Source organism: Ranitomeya variabilis, chromosome 5 (genome assembly GCF_051348905.1).
Source record: "Ranitomeya variabilis isolate aRanVar5 chromosome 5, aRanVar5.hap1, whole genome shotgun sequence".
NCBI classification, from domain to species: Eukaryota; Metazoa; Chordata; class Amphibia; order Anura; family Dendrobatidae; genus Ranitomeya; species Ranitomeya variabilis.
The window spans coordinates 88,889,272-88,913,936 of record NC_135236.1 but is presented as its reverse complement, the minus strand read 5'-3'; the positions used below and the strand labels follow the sequence as shown (position 1 = coordinate 88,913,936).

Genomic DNA, 24,665 nt, shown 5'->3' with positions numbered 1-24,665 from the left:
AGACAATCAAACAAAATGATGGGGCAGCAAATGTCACCAACCTTACAGACGCGGGCCACCCGGGACACCACCTGCTCACTATAGCAGTCATATTCCAGGGCTCGTTCAGTGAAGAAGAAGTAGATCTTGTCATCGTCGCCCATCTTATTATCCACGCTCTCCGGCATGTGAGCGGAGCCCACAAACTTGGCCTCTAGAAGGCGAAAAGCGATATACTGTCAGATTAGATTATGTGCGAGGGAGTAAAAGTAATAGAAAGGCAACTAATTTCCATGTACATGCCGCCATTAATAGGCTGCTCCTTATATAGCATATCTGCCACTTGTCAGAAAAGACTAATCGGTGCGGGTCCAAGTCACGTGGACATTGCAGAAACGCCCATGGCGCCCTATGTGATCACCTCATGTGATCACCTCCTCCGGCTCCCACAGGGGTCGTGCAGTAAATATTGCTTGTACAATAAACTGGAAGGGGTATTCATCCAAATTAATCATTTGCAGGTTTTTTTGGGGGTTTGTTTGTTTTTTTAGGGGTGGGGGTTAAAGTCAATTTTCTGTTGCGTCTTTCTTTCAGCATCCGCTGACTTTGCACAAAATGCATCAAAATGTGTTTGATAAATTGGCGCTAATTCAAAGATGCTTAATTTTTTGTGCCTTTTTAGAATTCTAAAAATTAAAAAAAAAAGTATTCGTAAGCCTTTCAATGGTGTTCTAATTAAATATCGCAAAGAAAAAAAAAAAAAAAAAAAACCCTCTTGGATTTTGTACTCTGCTGAAGAGCAATGTTCAGGTTTCGAAAAGCTGCAAAGTATAAATTAGCCACCATAAAAAAAATATATATAAAAATGATAACTTAGAAAAGGTAAAAATGTAATGAAGCAGTTGCATTAATATTGGCTACTAGGACCATTTCTATAAATAATAAAAAAAAAAAGAAGAGTAAATCCAATGATGATAACGTGGCCCCGGAGTCTTACTCACCGTTCAGCCACGTGGCCAGGTATTCTGTCTTTATACTGTTATGCTGCCCCATGCTCCGCTGAATCACCGGCTCTGTACCCAGGAAGTTGAATAATGTAGCAGAGTACAAAATCCCATCTAAAATAGAAATAATGGACACTTACTATATCTAATCCTGCCTTACTAGTCCTCCCCGCACGTCTGGAAAGAAATTTAGGATGTCTTTACTCACCGACGACAAGCCCCGTGTGGCCCGTGGATGGATCATATGGACATTTTCCCCTTCCATCCTCCAAGTTGACACTATCCAGGGTGAACGTTGACAGCTCCTGGGCAGGAGGAAAGCACGGCTTGTCAGGAGGCAGCCTGGCATTGAGCACACTTATTCTCTAGATGGAACGCATCTCTGACAGCGACACTTATTAAACAATACCACAAGGATATTGGCTGCCGGCCCTGTGCGCTGGGTTCATGACTGTATTCAAGTAGGGGTTTTTCCAGGAAAGTTACACCACTACACAGTGAACTCTCCTCAGGCAGCGTTAGAATCCAAACAATTGGTTTTTCAGCTAAGGAGGTAAGAGATCTGAAGACTGCACCGTATCTCAGCCCCTCTCCGATGTACATCCCACTTCAGTATTCACACCCATCATGGTCATCTCCATTACCAATATTTCTATCCATGTAGATACATCAAGCAAGAGACCAGAATGTGGATATTGCCCGATAACCACGGCGCACTTATTGTTCCTTATTACATATATAATGCACAATGGATCAAAAATTACATTAAGTTTACAATAAAAACAAATTAATGCGATTATGCACCTTGAAATAATCCAAGGATGCAAAATTTGCTGCAATTTCCTGTTTTTTTTTCTAAATCCCAATTGCTAACTTTGCTGTGTAGACTGGGACAGAATCAGCAGAGGATAGGATTAGTGAAAGTAGTATTACATAGCTAAGGTTTAAATAAGGAAGAATATTACAGAGTGGTCTTACAACTTAGATAGTTAATGACAGCATGTTCAATGGGGAGAGGGGAGCAAGCCGCTGCCAAAAACTTCTGTTGGCTTATTTCCCAGTGATACAAAGGGATCAGGCATGCTGAAATCCAACCTGCCCAACTCCTTTTTTTTCTTAACATCTGTCACCCCGTTATACACCCGAGATGGTCAGCCGATCTCCCCCAAAAATTAGTTTTGGCTAACATACACAATATGTATGTGCACCCTACACAGATTAGGCCATTCTTGGCCTGGGGGAGAGAATACAGCATCCCTTCTTAGAGACCATGATAATCCAGGACATTTCTTTCTACAGACATAACACTTACTATATAAGCACACTTAGGCTGGAAGGCATAGGTCCCACAGGTAAGAAGATGGGTTTCGTTATACTTCTGAAGGATACGGATGTAATTGAAACACTCCGTCTGCAAGGAATAATGTTAAACGATAAAGATGTTGTCCATTACTTTTTAGGATAGGTCATCAATGACTGATCGGTAGGGGTGCGACACCCGGAATCCCCGCCGATCACCTGTTCTAGGTTCCGAAGTGCCCAGTTATTGAGCCGCGTCGTCTGCCAATAATGGTTGCGGCCTGTACTGCTCATCCACCCCCTATTGATATTGGCAGATGTGCAGTACCCGGCTGTGCCACTATAAGTAGACGGAGCAGCTCCATAACTGAGCACTTTTGGCAGCCGCCGACACCTAGAACAGATGATCGGCGGTGGTGGTAGGGGTGCAACCCCCAAACAATCAGACATTGAAGACCTACTCTAAGAATAAGCCAACAATGTTAAAGTAGTGGACAACCTCTTTAAGAGAGAAAGAAAAAAAGAAAAAAAGTACCGTATTCTCCTGTTTTTGCTTTACCTGATTGCTCTTTCCCTTATTGACACACTCCAGCTTCCTTTCCCCGGGGGCTTCCCATATAATCTAACAGGGGACAGACGCACGTTATGTAAGTTGCACTTCACATATGAATATATATGGATTTCAATAGTAAAATTTGTACAAATAATTAACCTACCGGTGGTCTCAGCTCCTTTCCAATGTTGTCAATGTCCAAGGAAAATATGATTTCCCGCGCACCTACATAGAGCGCCCCCCGACTTTCATCCAGCGTCAGAGTTAGGTAGTGGGAGATGCCACCACGCCAGGACTGGCGGTTTTCAGAGAAACCTAAAGACATGTAAATAAGGGTGGTTAATGACACTACTAGATGCACAGATCTTCCATCCAAGCTTCTCCCAACCATGGCGTCTATCGGTCACACGGGGGTAGAAGAGGTATAATTACACCATGACATCACCTCCCGAAGGAACATGATCTGCACAAAAACAGGTGACATCAGCCCGAGCCAGGAGGATCACACCGCGGCACCGTCTCATCGGCTTTCCTTTGTCTTCTGGCACTCTTTAGGAAAATTTGGCGGAGGGGGTGGCGTACAGTAGTAACACAGTCTCACCTGAATACCGCACCGTTTTGCGTGGCATCTGATTCCATGCTTTGACTTCGATGCTTATTAAAAGGGCCAAAATACACAACCACCGTGGAATCATCACCTTGTCCGGTCCTCCGACTTACAGTCTGGGAGTCTACAAAAGAGGGAGCGGGCGTTAAAAGAACACTTGGGTCACATTATTCACTTTTCATAACAAAGTGTATAGAGTTCAGCCAAGGTTCAGCCATATTAGGAGGTACAGCTCCATACGATCTATGCATTTGTCTAAATCCTTCTTCCACCCCCTCCGTAATTCTAGAAAATCCACCTCAATCTATTTTCCAGATCGCTGTATCCATTACAGAAAGAAAGACCCTCAGATTCTCATACTCTAGCACTGGGTGAATACTTTACTGATGGACGGAACACATCACTGTAGGGTCCCATATTAAAATGGCTGTGGGACCCCGCTTTGTCACGAGCAACAGAGGATAGGAAGTCCAAACAACGATTAGGTAATTGACTAAAAATTCCCGCTAGTCTCCATTACCCGTCGGTAATAGCCCCTCACCACTAATAACCCTCACTGAGTGCCTCCTTCAATTGTCTCTGTTCCACGGATTCTGGAATATTTTTCATTTTTCTTCTGTGCCCCTCTGTTCCAAAATTATGCCTCCCAGAAATATAGAACTAGAAATATAGCCAACTGGGCGTATACCACAGAACGTCTGTGGGCAATTGCATTTTCTCCTCCGATGCTGGCCAATCAGAACATTGGCCATGCCCACATACATTGTGGTATACGCCCAGTTGGTTAAAGGGAACTTTTTAGATCTATATTTCCAAGGGGCATAACATTGGAACGGAGGGTCACAGAAGAAAAAGAAAGCCAGTTCCAGAATCAGTGGAGCGGCGACAATTGAAGGAAGCACTCACTTTAAATAAAAAAATACATCTATTGAAAGACTGTTCCTTGGGGTTAATTTGCAAGTTAATAGTGTTCTAAACTTGCTTGCTTAGACCCCTGATGCCGGGTGGAAAAATCAACTTTTATTCCTCCTGGTAGCATTTGGGTTTCAGTCACGGGGGTGACAGACACTGACTGTTATCAGGCCCTAAAGATGAGCTGCTCTCAGAGCCGGGGAGAGATTACAGCCGCACTCTCTATACACAGAGCGGTGACTGAACTCACGTCGGTGCCACTCCAATGACAGAAACCGGAACACTACCAGGAGGAATAAAGTTAATTTCCTCCTGGCAGCGGGGCTCTCAGTGCTGGGCAGGTTCAGAACACTATTAACCTGCAGACTAACCCCATATCTGCAAATTAATAGTGCTTTTTTTTTTTTTTTTTCATGTGACAGGCTTCCGTTAAGTCCATTGCATAATCTTAAATCACTATTCCGAAACCAGTACAAAATGGTCGCCCAGGGTTACATAACAAGGGCCTATATCTTATAGTAGCGCCGCCACTCCTGGTTCTAGTGAATATTTCCCTTCAAAATGTAAAGTAAATGAGGTACAGAATCAATGACCGGCGTGCCAGCATTTGGATGCCTCGACACTAAGGGTTCACCTCAGCCTTTTAAGAAGAAACGATCGAATATACAGGATTTGGCAGACAGCTCTTCCTTCCGACCCCATCATACAGATGGCTGCTCGGCTCAGCCAATCATACAAGTGTTATCATTCGGGAGAGGGAAGTGATCCCGATTCACCTTCCCCCCCCTTTTGTCAGGGGAGGGTCAGGTCACCTCCAATACAATATTAACGTACGTTATAAAGTCAATGGCGGCTTCTCAATAATGGAAATATCTGCAAGTTCAGGTAGTTTGGATATTTTCAAACCTATTGCCCACCGATGGCATGTATGGCTGGTGGTGAAGAAATCTTATTGGGGTGCTGGTTCTGATAATTGTCTGTGCCCCAAACTTGGTTTCCATTAGGGAACCATGGGACGGGAACTTAGATAGACCTACTCAACACACCAATGCTGGTATGGAGACCATGTTCATATAAAGATATGGATGCCAGTGCAGAAATTATTTTGAGGGTCTTACGTGAGATTTCTCTACGCTCCAGAGTAGCCGGGCTCTGAACTTGGTGGGAGTGAGTGCAGGACCGCAAGCTTGGCACGAGTCACGAAAGTGAATTAGTCACTGGAAAGCAGCTTAATCCACTCCGGAGGATCTGCACACGTCCACATTTTCCCCCAACACACTTCTGTATACATAACATTAACATGCAGGTCATCACTAGCATAGATTGTGCGGGGAGGAGAAGAAAAGGCGCTTACCATCTGAGATAAGTGGATTACGATGCCACGCGTGCCCACCGTACAGAACGATACACTGAATACCACCATTACGTTGTATAATGGAGCATTTCCGCTGCTCGGCAGATGCATAATATGGATTAATCCTGGACATTTCTGTATTAAATTACAGATCTGAGACATTGACCCGTTTTGACAAGGTTATTACGACTTTGAAGTTTCTGATGCAAATCTCGGCAGCGGCAGTTAAAGCGTTAACAGAGTGACTCAATATATTGTAGAAAATCAAGGGAAAAAAAAAAAAAAAAAAAAATTGTGCTGTGCCAAAATCATGGAGGAGGATGGAGCGGCAGAAAGGGATGAGGTGGGAGTGTAGACAGGATATACTTCCTGGGATCGGAGCAAAGAGGCCGCAGAAAGACACTTCCTCCTGTAAGAAACACAGCTCCCTCCGGTATGGCCCAAATATACAATGAAGGGGGCGACGCTCACGGGAACGCTTCCTGCAAATAAGGAATCCGAATTGTGGATTTCTGCTTGTCGGAGGCAAAATAGGAAATGCTTGGCTTTGTAGTCCCAAAAGTAAAAAGGATGCTTGCATTAATCAGGACAAAGACGGATTCTGCCAAGTTTAAAGAGTCAGTATTTGTTACCCAATAATTTGTGCTGCAATACCAGACACGGCCACTGAAGAAGAGAGGCGCTGTTTTAAATTTGGCCAACAGAGCTCCGGCATCTCTATCTGCAAATATTAGCCATGGGAGATCAGAGCACCATTTGATTTTAACATATAAAAGGTTAAGTTCACAGAACGCATATTTGCTGCAAAAAATTCTGCAGCAAGTTAAGGTTGAGTGCAGATTTTCTAGCATGGAAACTCATCTTAATCCTTTGGCGATCCTGTGCCAAACACCATCCTGACTCACACCGATCGTATACGGATGACGACGACCATCCAGATACTGAACAAGGAAGGTTTACGTTCACTGACAGCAGAGATCTTGAAAACCTGACCACTACATTATGGGTCTGTAACAACATAATTAAAAAAAATAAATTATATATATATATATTTTGAAGACGATTTGCCACCAAGTCAAAAGTGGCCAATTTCTGCAATTAATCAATCTTCAGTAGAGCAACAGGGATTATATGTGGCATAAAATTATTGTTTTCAGCAGCAGCTTTCTCCATGTACACACGGGATGTGCTGTACGAGAGCCAGACTGGATTATCAGGGCCTTTAAATCAAGCGTTGCATAACTTGTTATAACGTCAGTCGGTGCTTGATATGGCAGAAATCTGCTGTGTAAATGCACAGAAACATCCACCCACACCACGCAACAGCACCGGAACATGCACCCACACCACGCAACAGCACAGGAACATCCACCCACACCACACAACAGCACAGGAACATCCACCCACACCACAGGAACATCCACCCACACCACGCAACAGCACAGGAACATCCACCCACACCACAGCACCGAAACATCCATCCACACCTTGCAACAGCACAGGAACATCCATCCACGCCACGCAACAGCACAGGAAAATCCACCCACACCATGTAACAGCACCGGAACATCCACCAACACCATGCAACAGCACCGGAACATCCACCAACACCATGTAACAGCACCGGAACATCCACCCACACCATGTAACAGCACAGGAACATCCATCCATGCCACGCAACAGCACAGGAACATCCATCCATGCCACGCAACAGCACAGGAACATCCATCCACACCACGCAACAGCACAGGAACATCCATCCACACCACAGCACCATCCATCCACACCACGCAACAGCACAGGAACATCCACCCACACCACATAACAGCGCAGGAATATCCACATCATCTCTGACCAGCTCAGTCGGATTTTGCTGCCATGGACTCATTCGCTTTAAAACCAGAAGAAAAGCCAATATATTTTTTTTACTGCCTGTTTCAGTGGAAAGAATAACATTAGTCATAAAAGGCAGTATGATATCCCTTTAAGTGTCTGTTGCCATAATGGTTTCCGTACAAATTATCCGTTCGTATAAAATATTCATAGACACTGAGCTGGGTTAAACAAGAATGTTACTACATACAGGGAGCCAACATCAACCGGCTCCTGAGATCCAGCACATTGTATATTCTGAGCAAAATCGGAGGGCAGCGGGTACATTGCGGAGCACGCTGAAGCCCACCGAGACACCAAAATCTGCTGATCCTAGAACAGATTTGCTAAAAAAAAAAAAAAAAAAGACATGGTCATTCAGTTTTTGGCTGTAACCCTGGATGGATCTTAGGTGCGAGCGTAGGTAAGGGGACAGCACTGGCTCCACGGCAGACAGTAATGGCCAGGAGGCAGATTACGGTAACAGAAACCTCCCTAGAGGGAAAGGAGCGCAACACTCCGGATCCGTTCCTCCAATATAACCTCTCAGAGCATTTTAGTCTCTGGTTTGTAAATGTGGGCGGAAGTAAAGAATCATCTAGAACACGAACAGATTTTTAGTATCGGATTAATAAGTTCTTGAAAAAGGTGATCAAAATAATAGTTACTAGAAGAGCAGCCAGCATATGGATAGAAGAGGGGCTTTTCCCCTTTTCACATTAATGGACTGTCCCTATTGCTGTATAGTGACCCGACACCGCGGTACTTGACCCAGTACTGATCATACCCACTATTCAAAAGTTTTACACCAGAATTCTAAAATAAATCTCTTCTAAATGTCACAAATCAAAAAAAATTGTGGTTTTTGGCATTTTTACATCAGTCCCGTCCAACTTTGCCAAACTGACAAGGCCACCCAAATTCATCACAATTGAAACCACAAAGGTGGCATACCTCCAACCATGAAACGGCGTACATTTCCAGTGTATCATTTCTGGAGGAGACGCACGGCAGGTGGAAGATGCGCAAAATCCACTAAGGCTACTTTCACACTAGCGTCGTGCACTGCAAGTCGCTATGCGTCGTTTTGCAGAAAAAAAACGCATCCTGCAAAAGTGCTTGCAGGATGCGTTTTTTCTCCATTGACTGGCATTAGCGAAGCATTGCCACACGTCGCAACCGTCGTGCGACGGTTGCGTCGGACCGTCGCCACCAAAAAACGTTGCTTGTAACGTTTTTTGGTGCGTTGTTCCCGTCTTTTCCGACAGCGCATGCGCGGCCGGAACTCCGCCCCCGCCTCCCCGCACCTCACAATGGGGCAGCGGATGCATTGAAAAACAGCATCTGCTGCCCCCGTTGTGCGGCGCATTCACTGCTAGCGTCGGTACGTCGCAATTCGTCGTGCGTCGTCCGACGCTAGTGTGAAAGTAACCTAAGAGGAGAACGCATCTTAAAAAAGCCCCCCTCCTCCTCCCATCAAAAGCTTTATCCTCTTTATATACTGCAGGAATTATATAGCATTGTGTACTAACAATTGCTCATTTTTCACTTCTACCCAGTTAATTCTTCTCTTTTCCATTAGGTCTATGACATCATGTGATTAGTTACTGACCAGCTGAATCCTTTTAAAGTTCTTTGTAGAAACAGGAAGGTCAATTTTCTCTGCACAAGTCATCAGAGACTACAAAAGTCTATGATGGATGGGAGGAGGGAGCAGCTGGGTCAGGAGATGAAAAGTGGAATGATTTCTGCAAGGAAAAAAAAAAAAATAAGACTTCCTGATTCTACATAGAGCAGAGCACAGAAATAAAAAAAAAAAAAGAGGATTAACTAGGTAAAAACGGCAAAAGGAGCAATTGTAAGCACACAGTGCTATACAATACGAGGACTGCAATATATTAAGAGGAAAGCTTTGATGGGAGAGCTGCTTTAATATATCTTACTCCAGAGCGCCCTACGTCAAAAGGGAATCTGGAACCAGGAAGTTGTAGTCCAATCCACAGGTATCACTCGTGTAGATCAGGAGGAGCGGAGCAGATTGATATATATATCGTTTTGGGAGAAAAGAGTCGGTATAACCTGTGTTTTAATCATTTAATCCTCTGCTATGTGGGTTCCAGTCCAGTGGGCGGTCCCATCAGTGACTGACAGCTACCTCTGTATGCACACAAATATAAAGAAAGCTGTCAGTCACTAATCGGACTGCCCACTGGACTGAAAACCACAGATTTAAAATGAGCAAATCACAGGTTATACAGATTTTTTTCTTCCAAAACTATATATAAGTCTGCTCAGCTCCCCCTGCTCTATAGCATGGTGCCTGCAGATTGACTACAATTTCACGATGACAGGTTCACTTTAAGGCTGGTGTACAAAACTCCAATCTTGATGAATCGGGGCCTACGATTTTATACTGCAGTGACATGGCTGTGATTCTCCTCCAAGCACTTACCCTAATGACTGCCATCATTGGTGAAAACCCAAGACTGATCTTAGTTTGGGAACTATCACGCTAGGATGTGTGTGACCCTAAAACAGTCATCATGGGGAGGCACTGTACCAAAATTCTAGTCAGTAATCCAACATAAGAGCCTCCTAACGGTGCATTTACACCAGCCGATGCGAAGCATTAAATTACCTCCAATCGCAGCATGTTTGCTGGAAGCGGTCTATTACTAGGCAGTTTAGACAGGCGGATCACACTTCAGATATGCCTGGTAATACACCATTCAGCGCACATTGGCTGCCACTGTCCTCGGTAGCACGTCCCGTTTATACCACAGGTTGTGTTGCCGAGCACGACGATCCTTTAGGCCCAAAAAAATAAATAAATAAAAACTAATATTAATATAAAATATATACACATATATACACACACACACACACACACACACACACAGTTCATCAGGCACTCAGAGTGTAATGTAAATGCACCTTAAGCCCAAAATGGCCGATTACTGGGAACAAGATTGCTTTTCATGTATATCGACAGCCTGTTTACACCACACTTATCGGGAAATGAGGCTGCAAACAGTGATAGTCCACGTAAAGGGCTCAATTTCATCAGTGCTTTGATAAAAAAAAAAAAAAAAAAAAGTAACGGGAAACTGATTTTCATTGGTTTTTCCACTGATGAAGGGAGGGGGGAACCCACAAAGATGAAGGTTTCTCAAGCTTCTCCAAACAGTCCGTAAACAATGGACAGCACATGGATGGCAGAGCCCTGTCCAATTTTTTCTAAGGACCTATAGACTGCCATTGGCGAGTTTGATCCCTAAACACAATCTGCAAGAATACAAGGACATGTGCACAGCGCCATTGACTAGAATAATTAAGGGCGCAACACGTGAAAAATATGAATAGAACTCATGAGAAAAAGGAACGTTTGAATGACCCCTTAGGCTTAGTCTTCGAAGTGGATGAACGCTTTAAAATGGCTTGGAAAGCTCATCCTATTCATTTAATTTGTCAGATAAAATGATCTTTTGGTTTGCTGAAAAATACAACAATCTTGCTCAGCAGCACATCCTGTGTATACAGCACCTGTGCTGCTGAGAGCAATGGCGGCCTATGCGCACAGATCTATTACCAGTTGTACTGTGAGCACACTAAAGGTGGTCTTGTCTGTCTAAATAGGATTTTAAGCCACCACTGATCAGAAAACAAGTAGCTGATCATTAGGTGCCGCAAGTCGAGTGGTATAAACCCACCCTTAGACTCTACGTATCTGAGTCGCCCGCCAGGGCCGTGGGGTACTCGGTACCTGTCCAGTGGTGTTCACACGGGGGTTGTCACGGTCCGTGGCCCTGGGCGCCCATGTAAAAGAGGAAGGTCATTAAAGGGAATAAAGTTTATGTTCGTGACGCCACCTGTGGTATTCGGTCAGTGGAGACCGACGCTGCTTTAAGGGATCCTCTGGGGTAAAGGTTATGGCAGCTAGATGGTATAACTTCCCACAGGTGAAGTATATCCTCAGGGCTCCCGATGTGTAGATGGAAGATGGTGAAGAGTGCAGTAAAGAATGAGGACACAAGGTTGCAGTCTCTTTACCTTGGTTTACTGAAGACTTCAGCATCCGCAGTCCAGAGCACCAGATCACAGGGCAGGCAGGGTCAGGCCAGTTTGAAGGCAAGTTAGGAGTCTCCTTACCCAGGTGGAAATCATAAGCCTTCCTCTGGCGCCATGGTGTTGTAGTCCCTTACGGCTTAAAGCTCCGCATAAGGTCCTCACAGATGTTATCTTTCTCTCTCTGTCCCCCGGGTAGGATAGGACATAACCCGTATGGCTGGTGGCTTGAGGCTGTTTATAGGGACTCTAGCACGCCCTGGGCTCTGAAGGGTGCCACTGTGCCTCCTGGGTGTTAGGTCAGACAGGTAACTTGGAGTTCAGCTGTCCTGCCGGTCTCTGATGTAAGCCCTAGAGGTTCTTACTCCCTCTTGGTATTCTGGCTACCGGTCTCTGCGCCTCAGAAGGAGGCAGCCTGCTAGGGGGTAGTCTCCCCCTGGTATTCTCTCCTGTGCTTTGCTCTCCTGCATGCTCTCTGCAATGTATTCGGCTTTCTCAATGTCTCTTTCCAGGAGCTGCTGCACTGTCGCTACACAGCTCCGTAAACCGTCTTCTGCCTCAGACTGATCCAGTCTGTCTCCTGAAACCTTCCTGGAACTAACTAACTTTCCCTACAGACTACTAGTAATATAGCTATGGGGAGTCACCTAGCAAGTAGGATCAAAAGCTCCCCCTGGTGGCTCGGAGTGTGAATGTGTTGCATGTTTGTGGTACCTGGTTGCAGTTATCCCTTCTTGCCTTCAAGCGTAACATCACTCTCTGTGAGGAAAGCAATGCTACTGTGACGACCAGGACCCTGGGGCGCCACATATCTGTAAGCATTAACTTCTGAGGACCCCAATTATTCAGGTCTCAGATATGTACATTGGCTTTGAGAAAAAAAAAAAAAAAAAACACAAAAGACACATCTACTCACCAGAAGAGAACCCACACCAACTACTATCCCAGACATGAATCACAATTTTGACAAACACAAGTTATCGATTCAGTAGAGCCGACTGACACCTGGTTCAAGTCATCATAAATAACCAGAGTCCAAAGACAAATTGATCTCTGCTACATCTATGACAAAGTTTAGAGACAACCGCTCTGACTTTTCTAGTACTGCAAACTCAGAATATATCTATATATTATACACCAAGTCTATCCTCTCCAAAACAACCAACCAGGAAGACGGTACAGCACCCAGGGTGACGCTTTCACTCGGCACGACGATTATCACCCATTGATTGAGATTATTTGTAGCCGACTCTCCCATATAATTGAGGATTTCACCCTGCAGAGTAAACACGAGACCGGCTCAAGGAAAGACGGGAGAGGACTCTGCACGGTGTCATAGGTTTGAAAGGATCTGTGTATGGAGATGACTATTCTTACACATTATCACCATTTACAATAAACATTGTACCAAAACCCTATACAGACAATAGCTGCCATTATTCCACCACAGCAATCATCTCCTAAGGTGTGGCTCACCATTATACCTGCTGACTGTGAAGACCTGAAATAAAGGCTTTCATCGCACTGCATGTGCTTACGCAAGCATAACCGTATCTGCTGGACAGTAACATATGGCGGTATAAATGTGCATTTAGCCAAGGTCCTACCAAACACCTCCGCTCAGCCAAGCGGTAGGGGAGAAGGGAGTACAAGCCCCCATATACGTATGGCCGACCTTTCTCCCAACTGGCCCATATAAAGGAATGCTTGGTCAAAAGCTCCTGTGTTGTCCAAGAGCCTATGCTGCTTATTTCCAGGGCGAGCAACAGACCGGATCCTTATCTCCCCTGACATCATCTATCGGGGAGACTGGGAAGGCTCCATACACAAACCATTTACCGATGCCATCAATATAGGCATGTTTGGCCAACTGTCGGCCTTTACACATAGCAAGACATCTCTAAAAGCACTTACTTGCCCACAGGATAAATTGGTTAGGCATGTTGGAACCCAATATGCCTAACTTTTCTTCCCTCCCACAACCCTTAACCCCCCCCATTGACATCTGCATGGGGATAGTCATGACACCCCCAATACACTTTATATTGGTAATTTGGACAACAGCAATCTTTCCCAACTTCCCTATACGCCAACAGTGCCTTGTCTCGACACTGAACAAAAGGATCATTTGTGGAAATTTAACGGGCCGAATCCTTCTCTCCTAGAAGCAATATACACATTAGATGGTTGGCTGACTTATTGAGTGTATATGGGGCTCTATAGATGGTCAACGAGTCCCACCAAAATCAGAGGGTTGAGTCAACATTTATCTGAGGAGTCTGGTCACATTTAGGGTCTGTTTACACTGACGCCACGGTGGATCTTTACAATATATTACACACACGACTCCGCAAGAGAAGATGAAGGAGATATGGAACAAGGATTGGGCAGGAAGAATTACAACACCCAATCGTTCTTGTTTTCGCAGGAAGAAGCCATCGCCAGAGGTATTTGGCAGCAGTCTACTCCGCTCTTCTCCTGAAAAACACTTGAACATTTGGTGGAACCGATTGTACATGTTTATGGGGGAGTAAGGAGAGATCGCCTTCTTCAAGGAAATCTGTCACATGTAAGCATTATGTTAAGAAAACTAAATGTTGTTATCACCCAACTATTAATTTACAGAGATATGCGATGCTCTGTGCTTTTGTGGTGGCCATGTATAAAAGAAAAAAAAAAGTGTCAACAAGAAGGACAACCATTTTGACAGTAGCTTCTTGGATAATGGATGGTAAAGTATTTTGTCAGATTGGTCAGAGTGAAAATTCACAAAAAAGTGTGAAAAGTCTAAATGCGATAGAATAAGGGGTGAAGTTCTGCACTTCTTTACTACGAGGTAGAGGACACCAGCAAAACGCTCATGTAGATGTCCTAAATAGGCTACAATACACATCAGGAACAGGTTTAGCAGACACTCAGGTCCAATATTACAGGATTTTTATCAATGGCTGTAGTCTCCTCCACCCCTTATCCATTAACAATGCACCCCTCCCCCATCTCAATAGCTCCAAATTGCAGACCAACCTGAACCCTAAGGTAACGCCAGCTGAGGAGGAAGCTAGTCAGCCCCAAGTGCCAGGTAATCGCCAGCTGTGACCCCTCAACTTCAGACAGATGACAAACCGACATCCTCAATAAGGGCACATCTCATAACAGTAAGGAATCTGACACAAGGGCTGCAAGACTGACGTCAGCCCTGCAGATGGGAGAGGGACAATACAGGCGGCAGGTGACGGAAACACATGCCACCCCGTATCCAGCATCTGAGCCCAAATGTTAGCAATGATGTATATTAACACTGTACCGACATCTCTGAAGACTCTCAGGCCTCCGCGTACAAATTTTCATTTAATAAGTCCCACTAGTCTGGCTACTGAAAAGGCAGATTGGCTTCCAAAATCATCTACATGGCTTCTAAAGTACAGTGACCCAATGATGAGAAGCCAAGAGGGGTATTCTCAGCTAACGTTATGACATATTGCTAGGATATGCCATCACCTAATCCTAATTGGTGGGGGTCCAAGCTTTGGGACCCAAAACAGTTCTGAAGTAGCGATCCAGATTTCACCTGCAAAATACAAAGTACTTGATGACTGGGAGCAAGAAATGGAGGGGTCCCAGCAGGCCGACCCCCACTGATAAGGAAGTGATGATGCATCCTGCGGTGGAAGAGTCACTTTATATGAAAAATCCACCTTGTAAATCTGTTAGCGCTAAAAGGAAATTTGAGTTTCCTGTTTTAATTACTCAGTACTGTAGATTTCAGGCTTCCGAATGAATATTTGCTTCAACCTCCCTGTGTTTTTTTTTTTTTTCTAAAGTAGTGGGCCGCAGTGTAGTAATACAATCAATGGCTAAGGTTAGACAATTATCCTGTCGCTTTTGAGTGGAGGTTGTCCCTTGCTCAGGAATTGGGGGAAGGGGAAAAAAAAAAAAAAAAAAAACCCCACACACACACACCTTTGAAATGTAACCTTTACTATAAATCCTTTCTGTACCCAGAGATGAACAGATTGCATACAGCTCACCTCGACAAGGAAAATGAGGAGAAACTATCCTTTTAGTCTTTTGGGTTTTGCACCTTTTTTGGGCCAGATTTTTTTTTTGATTGTACCAATCCAAGGTATATAAAAGGTAAAAAAAAAAAAATTATATCTATCTATCTATCTATCTATATATATATATATATATATATATATATATATATTACACACCCAGGGACCAGGAGGTGAGCACTCCTTCTGACAACATATCTTCAGAACACTTAAATTTGACTCACATACAATTCATTTCTGTAATTTTTCCCCAATTTTGAAGGAAATAATACATCACACTTCCTTTATCAACCAGAGATCAGGCAAGAAACCAGACGGAAGGGAAGCGAGGTTCTCATTCATGTATATGGTCAACCATGGACCAGATCCAAAATCCAGCACAGGGAGCACATGAGGTGAAGTACACTCGTAGCAATAAATCCACATGACACCTATAGAATCAAGTAAGACACAGTTTGTGAATATACTTTGGTAGTGCCAACTCGTAATTGTTGTTTTCTTTGCACATTTTTATAGATATGGCACCACAGCCATGGAATGACGCAGATGGTCGGCGTCATATCCTGCAGCACGCTTTTACATCCTCCATTCTGTATATTGCCATAGTCCTGCGTTCCGGTTACTAAATCTTCAAAAGTGACACCTTAAAGCGGTTTATATTGGTAAATTAAAATAACCAAACAGTGATGGCGACAGCCAAGGTGACTGTATAAGATGCAGACCTTGAGTGTGGGGGTATATACTATAACCACGCCGTACACTTATAAATGCAATCTTAGATGACTAGTTTCCATATACCGTACAGATCCATACTTCCGGCAGCACGGCAGAGTTATGGCTCTAGATCAATATGGGAGTCTTCCATCCATCGATCTGGAGAATAATCTATTCTAGTTACTTATGTAGAGCGAGACTTCACTGGGAGCTTCTATGAATGAACTGGAAAGGAGGAGACATTTTATTTCAATCTTTTCCATTCAGTCAGAAACCTCATAACACAGGTTGATAAACTGTCCAGAGCGAGCAGCGTTCTCGTAAGTCCAAGGGAACTCGCTTCTGAGTAACAATGGCGGGAGCAGGGGCTCCTACGATGGGTCAGGCGTCTTCCGGTCACTCATTACATAACTGTCGGTGGCACATCTCCCGTTTACAGGAGACAAGCAGTGACATTTTTCGCCCACATGAAGCGATGTTTTAAATTACCTGGCAATGATCGGAAACAAACATTTAGGTGATCCTATGTAAAAAGGCCCTCAAAATGGCTGTCCACCCCTAAAAATTTTTATTTTTTTTTACTAGCAGTATGTAACGTGAACGCTGTTAAGATTCGGCTCCTTGTGCCAATTCCAACGGCTGTCACATGACCGCAAGTACACGATTTGCATAGTCACATTCAAAATAGAGTCTCCGCCGCTTCTCTCACTGTTCTCTTGAGCATTGTGGTCATGTGACGACCGCAGGAAACAGTAAGCGGAGTCGAATCCCGACAGTGTGCATATTACTCAGTAATAGGATGAAAATTTCCTCACATGTGGTCAACTCCTTTAAGAATCTTTTCAGGCTGAGATGGTTGATAACAAGGAATAACAGACTGCACAGCAGAGGGAGGAAAGACAAACAACTTCAGCTAGCTTGTTAAAACAGTACCTGAAAGCAGAATTATAGCAAAATGCTATTAACCCAAGTGTGATTAGGGTTCTGACCATTTGGGCCTCATGATCCTGGGGATGGAACGCTTTTCCTACATCTTCCATTCATTTCAATGGACTGTAACTCTGCTGAGAACAGGGACACTGATCGACCAGGAGTGAAGGCGGCCATAACAACCAGCTCAAACTCTTAGGCTATGTTCACATGTTGCGTTTTGTCTGGAGGCAAAACTTGCTCTCTTGGAAGTAAAGAAGCTGCTTACAAAAAGCAGGTTTTGCTGTGTTTTGTATTGTCTCTTGTGCATGCCGGAAAAGTTTTCTGAATTAATTTAATTATGCACCATGTCTTACAGTGGCAGCATCGTAATGGAATCCCACCAACCTGGCCATACACATTAGATCGATCGTTCAGCTGACAGACATATTTCCAGACTCTCCCATACACCGGGACAAGATATCGTGTTCTCTAAGAAAGCGTTTACAGAGTTGTTGAGGAGTTTTTGATGCAGACACCCTCCAAATCCTCCTCAAAAGACCAAAGACTCATTGTGCACACACCCTAAGGATATATGCAGTCTTTTTACTGAGTTTTCTGAGCAGAAAAGTCAATCTTTTGAGGAGGATTTGGAGAGTTTATGTGGAGTTTGAGAACATGACGATGGAGAACCACTGCCAGACCCCTGGAGCGACTATAAGGATCGGCCATTGAAAAATTCAAGTGGACCCTTCCGTCCCCCAAAATTGTGTGTTCGGGGGCAATCAGAAACCCTCCATATGTTGGATAGAGACACATTCAGTGGGTTCAACACTTATTTAATATGTAAGGGGTCTTTTTAAACTGTATCCATCAGGCTGAATTTAACACGCAACAAATACGTTGCGGCAATATCTGCCCGGTCCCAACGATCTGAAACGGACTAGCAGAAAAGTGTGAGCCGCTAACACAACTCCAGTCACAATGGCACTCACTAAAAATTATTTTAATTATTCCTCAGAAGACTAAATTGAACAATTTAATTTAAGGCCTGATGCCACCTGAGGTCTTGAAATGTCAGGAGAAATTTCAGATACATCCCTGAACCCCGTCGGGTGTATGACCGGAGCAAGTGGACAAGTTAGCAGGAGAAGTTATCTTGGCAGCTGTGCCGAAAAGGATGAGGGAAGCAGGAAATTGGGGTTTATCTGCAGCCGGCACAGATTTTGTATTATTAATAATTCAGATAAGATAGCAGTCCCACATGGCCATGTCTGCATTATGAGGAGCACCCGGCCTGTGCGGGCAGGAGTGAGTCACTCGCCATCTCCATCCATACTGTGATCATTACAGATGGGAGCGGAGAATACGGCATAAGGAAGAGACAGTGAACTGACGACTGTAAACCGGCTCCATGGATTTCCCCTGAAAACGTCAACTTATACTGAGGATACATCATACAATCTCGCACCAGGTGGCCCCAAACCGGCCATACACACAGGCATGAGGTCATCTAATGGGAACGGAGCAATCTGCCTGACAAAACCCGTTCTATTGACCAGTAACACAAGCCACAGCGATGGCCGGCCGATGTAATTTGATGATAATTCACCAATGCAGTCATCCCATCTGGAAAATTAGTTACATGATCCGTCATTGAAATCAGATTAGCTACAGCGCCAATGCCCCCAGCTGCCGGCGCAGTGATCAGAGGCCCGAAGCCGGCGGTAGTGAGTGCCCTGTATCCACCCCACATCTGCTCTACGCCAACTCCAGCCTGGCAGAGACGGAATCACCAGAGTGCTGCACAATGCCAGTCTGCCTCTCCTCCGCCACAGCCCTATAGATATAAAGGGGCAGATTAAGAGCCAGCAGCTCAGGTCGGAGCTTGTCGGGAGGAATTATTAGAGCCCGAGGTAAAAAGTCTTCCTGCAACTGGCACGTTCACACATTGCCACCCTGCCAGGCCACAATATGTATGTGAGCCAGCCTCAGTTCTGGGTCAGATCTTACAGATACACACAACCCCCCCTTACACATACACGTGCAAACCTCCCCCCTCCATACACCAATCCCCTCCCCCATTACACTATATACAAATCTCTCCCCTCCTCTTTATACTGTCCAGACTTCTGCTAGTCAGCAAGAAATCCTCCCAGCCCCCAACATGGGGCACAACTCCACACAAGTGTGCGGCGCTGTGCATCCACCGCAAGACGCCAGAGACGCCCAACAGTGTGCACAATACACACCACAATTATACAACTCCAACACTGTACACAATTGTGTGTGATGATAGCATTATATCTAAGGCTAAACACCAAGTGTGTGTAAAGTGCTGCATTTATGATTTTAAGATCAAAGACGCACAACTGTCTTTAGTGTGCAACACAACACACAGTCGTGAATATAGCACAAGACAAATCTATGCACAGTTGTGTCTAGTGCTATCAATCATTATTAGGGCTCATTCACAAGTCTGATTTTCATCGATGTTTTTCACAGACAGTATAGGAGCGCTATCACAGGTACTACAAAAAATAGTGCGGGACTTGTATAGTTGTCTTGTGCCGTATTCACAACTGTGTCTATTGTGTTGCACTCTTGAGACTTATTCACACAATTGTGCCTAAGTGTGTAATACAGACACCATTGTGGATATGGCACAAATCATAATTTGTAGCATTATAACTTGGGGAGTGGATCACCATATAGTGTGTGTGTGTGTGTGTGTGTGTGTGTGTGTGTGTGTGTGTGTGTGTGTGTGTGTGTGTGTGTGTGTGTGTGTGTGTGTGTGTGTGTGTGTGTGTGCGTGCGTGCGTCACAATTACTTGGGTGCAGTTATCACCATAGACACAGTTGATTATAGGGCTCGTGTGCTACAAGATACAGACTTATAGGACTATTTACAAGGGGGCAGACCCACAGCGCCCCAACAGAGGCAGACCCACAGCGCCCATCGGGGGCAGACCCACAGCGCCCCAACAGAAGCAGACCCACAGCGCCCCAACAGAGGCAGACCCACAGCGCCCCAACAGAGGCAGACCCACAGCGCCCCAACAGAGGCAGACCCACAGCGCCCATCGGGGGCAGACCCACAGCGCCCCAACAGAAGCAGACCCACAGCGCCCCAACAGAGGCAGACCCACAGCGCCCCAACAGAGGCAGACCCACAGCGCCCATCGGGGGCAGACCCACAGCGCCCCAACAGAAGCAGACCCACAGCGCCCCAACAGAGGCAGACCCACAGCGCCCCAACAGAGGCAGACCCACAGCGCCCCAACAGAGGCAGACCCACAGCACCCCAACAGAGGCAGACCCACAGCACCCAACAGAGGCAGACCCACAGCGCCCAACAGAGGCAGACCCACAGCGCCCATCGGGGGAAGACCCACAGCGCCCATCGGGGGAAGACCCACAGCGCCCATCGGGGGAAGATCCACAGCTGCTGTATCACTACTACACAATTGTACAAGTACTCCTAGTGAGCCACTCACAGATCCAATCCTGTGCATGTGAACAGCGCTATACAATACAGCCACATACATGCACAGTGCAGCAGCAGCCTACAGAGACGCTGGGCAGGATGCCATAGCCCCACACCTCCATGCACACACTGCCAGGCTCACCTGCTCCCAGAGATCCCTCTCCGATCTACTGATCCCCTGTGAGATCCCAGTAATATCCTGTGCAGGCTGCACTCCTGGTGCCGATTCTCCTCCTCTGGACACACAATTTGCAAAGTCCCAGATGTGCTGCTTCCAGGGCAGAGTGTGTCCCCACAGTGTCCCCAGATATTCGGTGTAGTAGTGCACTGGGTGCTCAGCGCCTCCTGTGCTGCATGTCACTGCCCAGTCCTGCTCTCCTGCACTGGATGCACTACAGCCTCCTCCTCCTCCTCAGCTCTTCTCATCCTTCTCCTTAATCCCTGCCCTGTTTTCTGACGTCAGAGAGGGGGATGGGGTGAGCTGTGCCTTACCAGACTTTCTATATGTATAATGGTTGTATTGTGCTGCAGGATGCAGGGCAGGCACAGGGTCAGGGGGCACATCACTGATCTGCCCAGGCCTGGGGCTGCCCCTCATGTGTGCCCAGCTCCCAGCAAGGACAGTGACACGTTTTGATCCTAAGTATTCCTCATTTGCTTTATTTTTTTTCTTTCTGATCATCTGTAAGGCGTCACAGCATGAGCGTGTTAGGGTTACGTTCCCACATGGCGGAAATGCAGCAGATTTTCTGTCCGGATCTTGGGTTGTGCATGAAATTTAAAAAAAAATGATGACAAAAATATTTGCAGTGTAAATGGAGATTTGTTGGAAATTTTGAATCCGCAGCGTCTCACTTTAGGCCTCATTCAGACGTCAGTGATTTTTCTCATGCGCAAAAAAACCCAAACGATTTTCATCAATTTTTTTTTTACATATAGCAAAAATCTGTTCAAAAGCTTCTAATCATGAACATGAAAAACGCACAGCACTAGGACACCATCATCGGACATGTCTCTTTATTTTTGTAGGCCGCAAAATGCTCGGACATGTGAACAGCCCCGCAGACTATAATGGGTTAGGGTTAGGGTTAACCGTAACCCATGTAAGGCTGCCGTCACACGGTCAGTATTTTACCTCAGTATTTTACCTCATCATTTGTAAGCCAAAACCAGGAGTGGGTGATAAATACAGAAGTGGTGCGTATGCTTCTATTATACTTTTCCTCTAAGGGCTCATTTCCACTTGCAAGAGAAAAAACTGTCCGTAATCTGGACCAAACAAACGGATGTAGCATATGCGATTGTCATGCGAGTGTTATGCGAGTGCAATGCGATTTTTAATCGCACCATCCATTTTACATCCGTATGACATCCGTATGCAATCCGTTTTTTTTCTCTGCAACTATTTTTATACAGTCATTTACAGGACCATTTACAGTGTTCTATGCCACAGAATGGTAAGGTGTCCGTAAAAAACGGACGGAATACGGATGGTCCGTATTCCATGCGTTTTTTTTCTCGCACCCATTGACTTGCATTGGCGAGTCTCGTCCGAGACTCGCAGCAAATCGCAGCATGCTGCGATTTTTTTCTCAGTCCGATTTCGGCTGAGAAAAAAATCGCAAATGAAAAGACACCTATTGAATAACATTGGTCCGAGTGCAATCCAATTTTTTATCGGATTGCACTCGTCCGTTTTCCTCGCAAGTGGAAATGAGCCCTAATTGTTCCACTCCTGGTTTTGGCTTACAGATACTGATGTAAAATACTGACCAAATACTGATAGTGTGACGGCAACCTAAGGCTACTTTCACACTAGCGTCGGGCACTGCACGTCGCAATGCGTCGTTGTGGAGAAAAAACGCATCCTGCAAAGTTGCCCGCAGGATGCGTTTTTTCTCCATAGACATTTATTAGCGACACAGTGCCACACGTCGCAACCGTCAGTTGCATCGTGTTTTGGCGCACTGCCGGCACAAAAAACGTTACATGTAACGCCCCCTCCTCCCCGGACCTTGCAATGGGGCAGCGGAAGCGTCGTAAGACTGCTTCCGCTGCCCACGTCGGGCATTTTTTTCACAGTATGCGTCGGTACCTCGGGCCGACGCAGCGCAACGGCCCCGTACCGACACTAGTGTGAAAGCAGCCTAACACGGATGTCTGAATGAGGCCTTATCTGTGCTGTCCGGCTAAGGGCTCATTTCCACATGCGAGGCACACGTCCGTATCTCGCATGTGGAAACCAAGCTGTGGAGCCGGCACTCCAGAGCGGAGCGTGCGGCCCCATAGGAACACATGGAGCTGCACAGCTCCGCTCCAAAGTGCCGGCGCCAGAGCTTGGTTTCCACATGCGAGATACGGACGTGTGCCTCGCATGTGGAAATGAGCCCTAAGGCTGTGACTGGCCACGTTACACACAGGCCGAACCCCTACTGCACCTTAACCCGCGGCCGAACCATTTCCACAATGATATCTGATTTCACTGTGAAATCGCTGCCCATTCTAAAGTCCCAGGGAGGAGGGGGCGGAGTTCCAGCAGCGCATGCGCGGTAGGAAATGGCGGACCCGACATATGAAAAAACGTTCCCTTGAACGTTTCTTCGTGACGACGGTCCGCCAAAACGCGACGCATCCAGTGCACGACGGACGCAACGTATGGCCATACATCGCGATCCGTCGGCAATACAAGTCTATGGGGAAAAAACGCATCCTGCGGGCACATTTGCAGGATCCGTTTTTTTCCCAAAACGACGGATTGCGACGGAGGCCAAACGACGCAAGTGTGAAAGAAGCCTTACTTAGCTGGTCCTGTGTGATGCTGCAAATCTGAGCAAAATCTACATACCAAACGCAGTCAAGCTAAGGCTATGTTCACACGCTGCGTTTTGTATCAGATTAAAGACAGCTTTTTACAGTACCAGCAAAAATCTATGAGATTTCAGAAATCTCATGCACACGCTTTTTTTTCTGGCTGAATTGGAAAACTTCAGCGTTTTTAAAATCTGGATCGTGACACTTCTTTCAGCTTTTTTTGTAGTTTTTTTTCAATAAGCAATAAGCTTTCGGTGAGTTTTTGATGTTTCAGATTTTCTTCATCTATTAGGTTACATACCTGTGTTTTTTATTGCGTTTTTAGTGCATTTTTTTCATGAGTTTTTATCATGTTTTTGACGCTGCTTTTTTTGTCTTCTTGTTTTTTTTTATGTTTTAATGAAAGCTACTTAATTTTTAATACTTTATGGTATTTGGTTTTGACAAAACTATATTGATCTATTGATACAGCCCGGTGAGGATTACATGCAGTTTTGATACTTTTCAACCGCAGAAATGCACTAAAAATGCGGTGGCGTTTTTTTTTTTCTGTGCATTTTCCATGCGAGTCTATGTGAGAGAAATCTGCACATAAAACTCAGCGAACCCACAAGAGAAGAAGGTACGTTCTCTCCTGGTGTATCCCCCGAATCATTTCTGCAGCAGAAAAAGTGCCGATTTTACGCACCTTTCACCTTATAAATTACAAAAGACGCACTAATATTCGCAGAATAAAGCCACTGCTGTGGAAAGATTATTTTCTCTAAATTTCCAGCAAGCGAATCCACAAATTTTGCTGCGTTTTTTATGCAAATTTTAACAGTACAAGCAAAGTCTATGAGAATTCAGAAATCTCATGCACATAACTTGGGGGTTTTTTCCTGACTGATTTGAAAAACTGCTGCAATTGCAGCAGGTCACTTCTTTCAGCATCTTTGAAGCGTTTTTTGACCCATAGAAAGCAATGAGTAAGTGCAAAAAAACGCAGGTATCCGTTTTGCTGTGTTTTTTGGCACCAAAACCTTACGGAGGTTGCATCATGTT

General features: G+C 45.2%; 1 protein-coding gene across 1 annotated transcript in view; it reads right to left on the bottom strand.

Moving 5' to 3' along the window:
- The window catches only part of SEMA4C (semaphorin 4C), a 30,772-nt gene extending 9,553 nt beyond the window's left edge, over positions 1-21,219 (bottom strand). Inside the window, exons 1-8 of the mRNA XM_077262882.1 lie at positions 20,953-21,219; positions 3,437-3,566; positions 2,999-3,150; positions 2,842-2,904; positions 2,296-2,394; positions 1,192-1,288; positions 981-1,097; positions 42-193 (exon numbers count right to left, since the gene is read on the bottom strand). Of these exons, the coding sequence (XP_077118997.1) occupies positions 42-193; positions 981-1,097; positions 1,192-1,288; positions 2,296-2,394; positions 2,842-2,904; positions 2,999-3,150; positions 3,437-3,530 (774 nt within the window). The 5' untranslated portion in view covers positions 3,531-3,566; positions 20,953-21,219. The remainder of the gene's footprint in view (positions 1-41; positions 194-980; positions 1,098-1,191; positions 1,289-2,295; positions 2,395-2,841; positions 2,905-2,998; positions 3,151-3,436; positions 3,567-20,952) is intronic.
- Between the last annotated feature and the right edge of the window lie 3,446 nt (positions 21,220-24,665).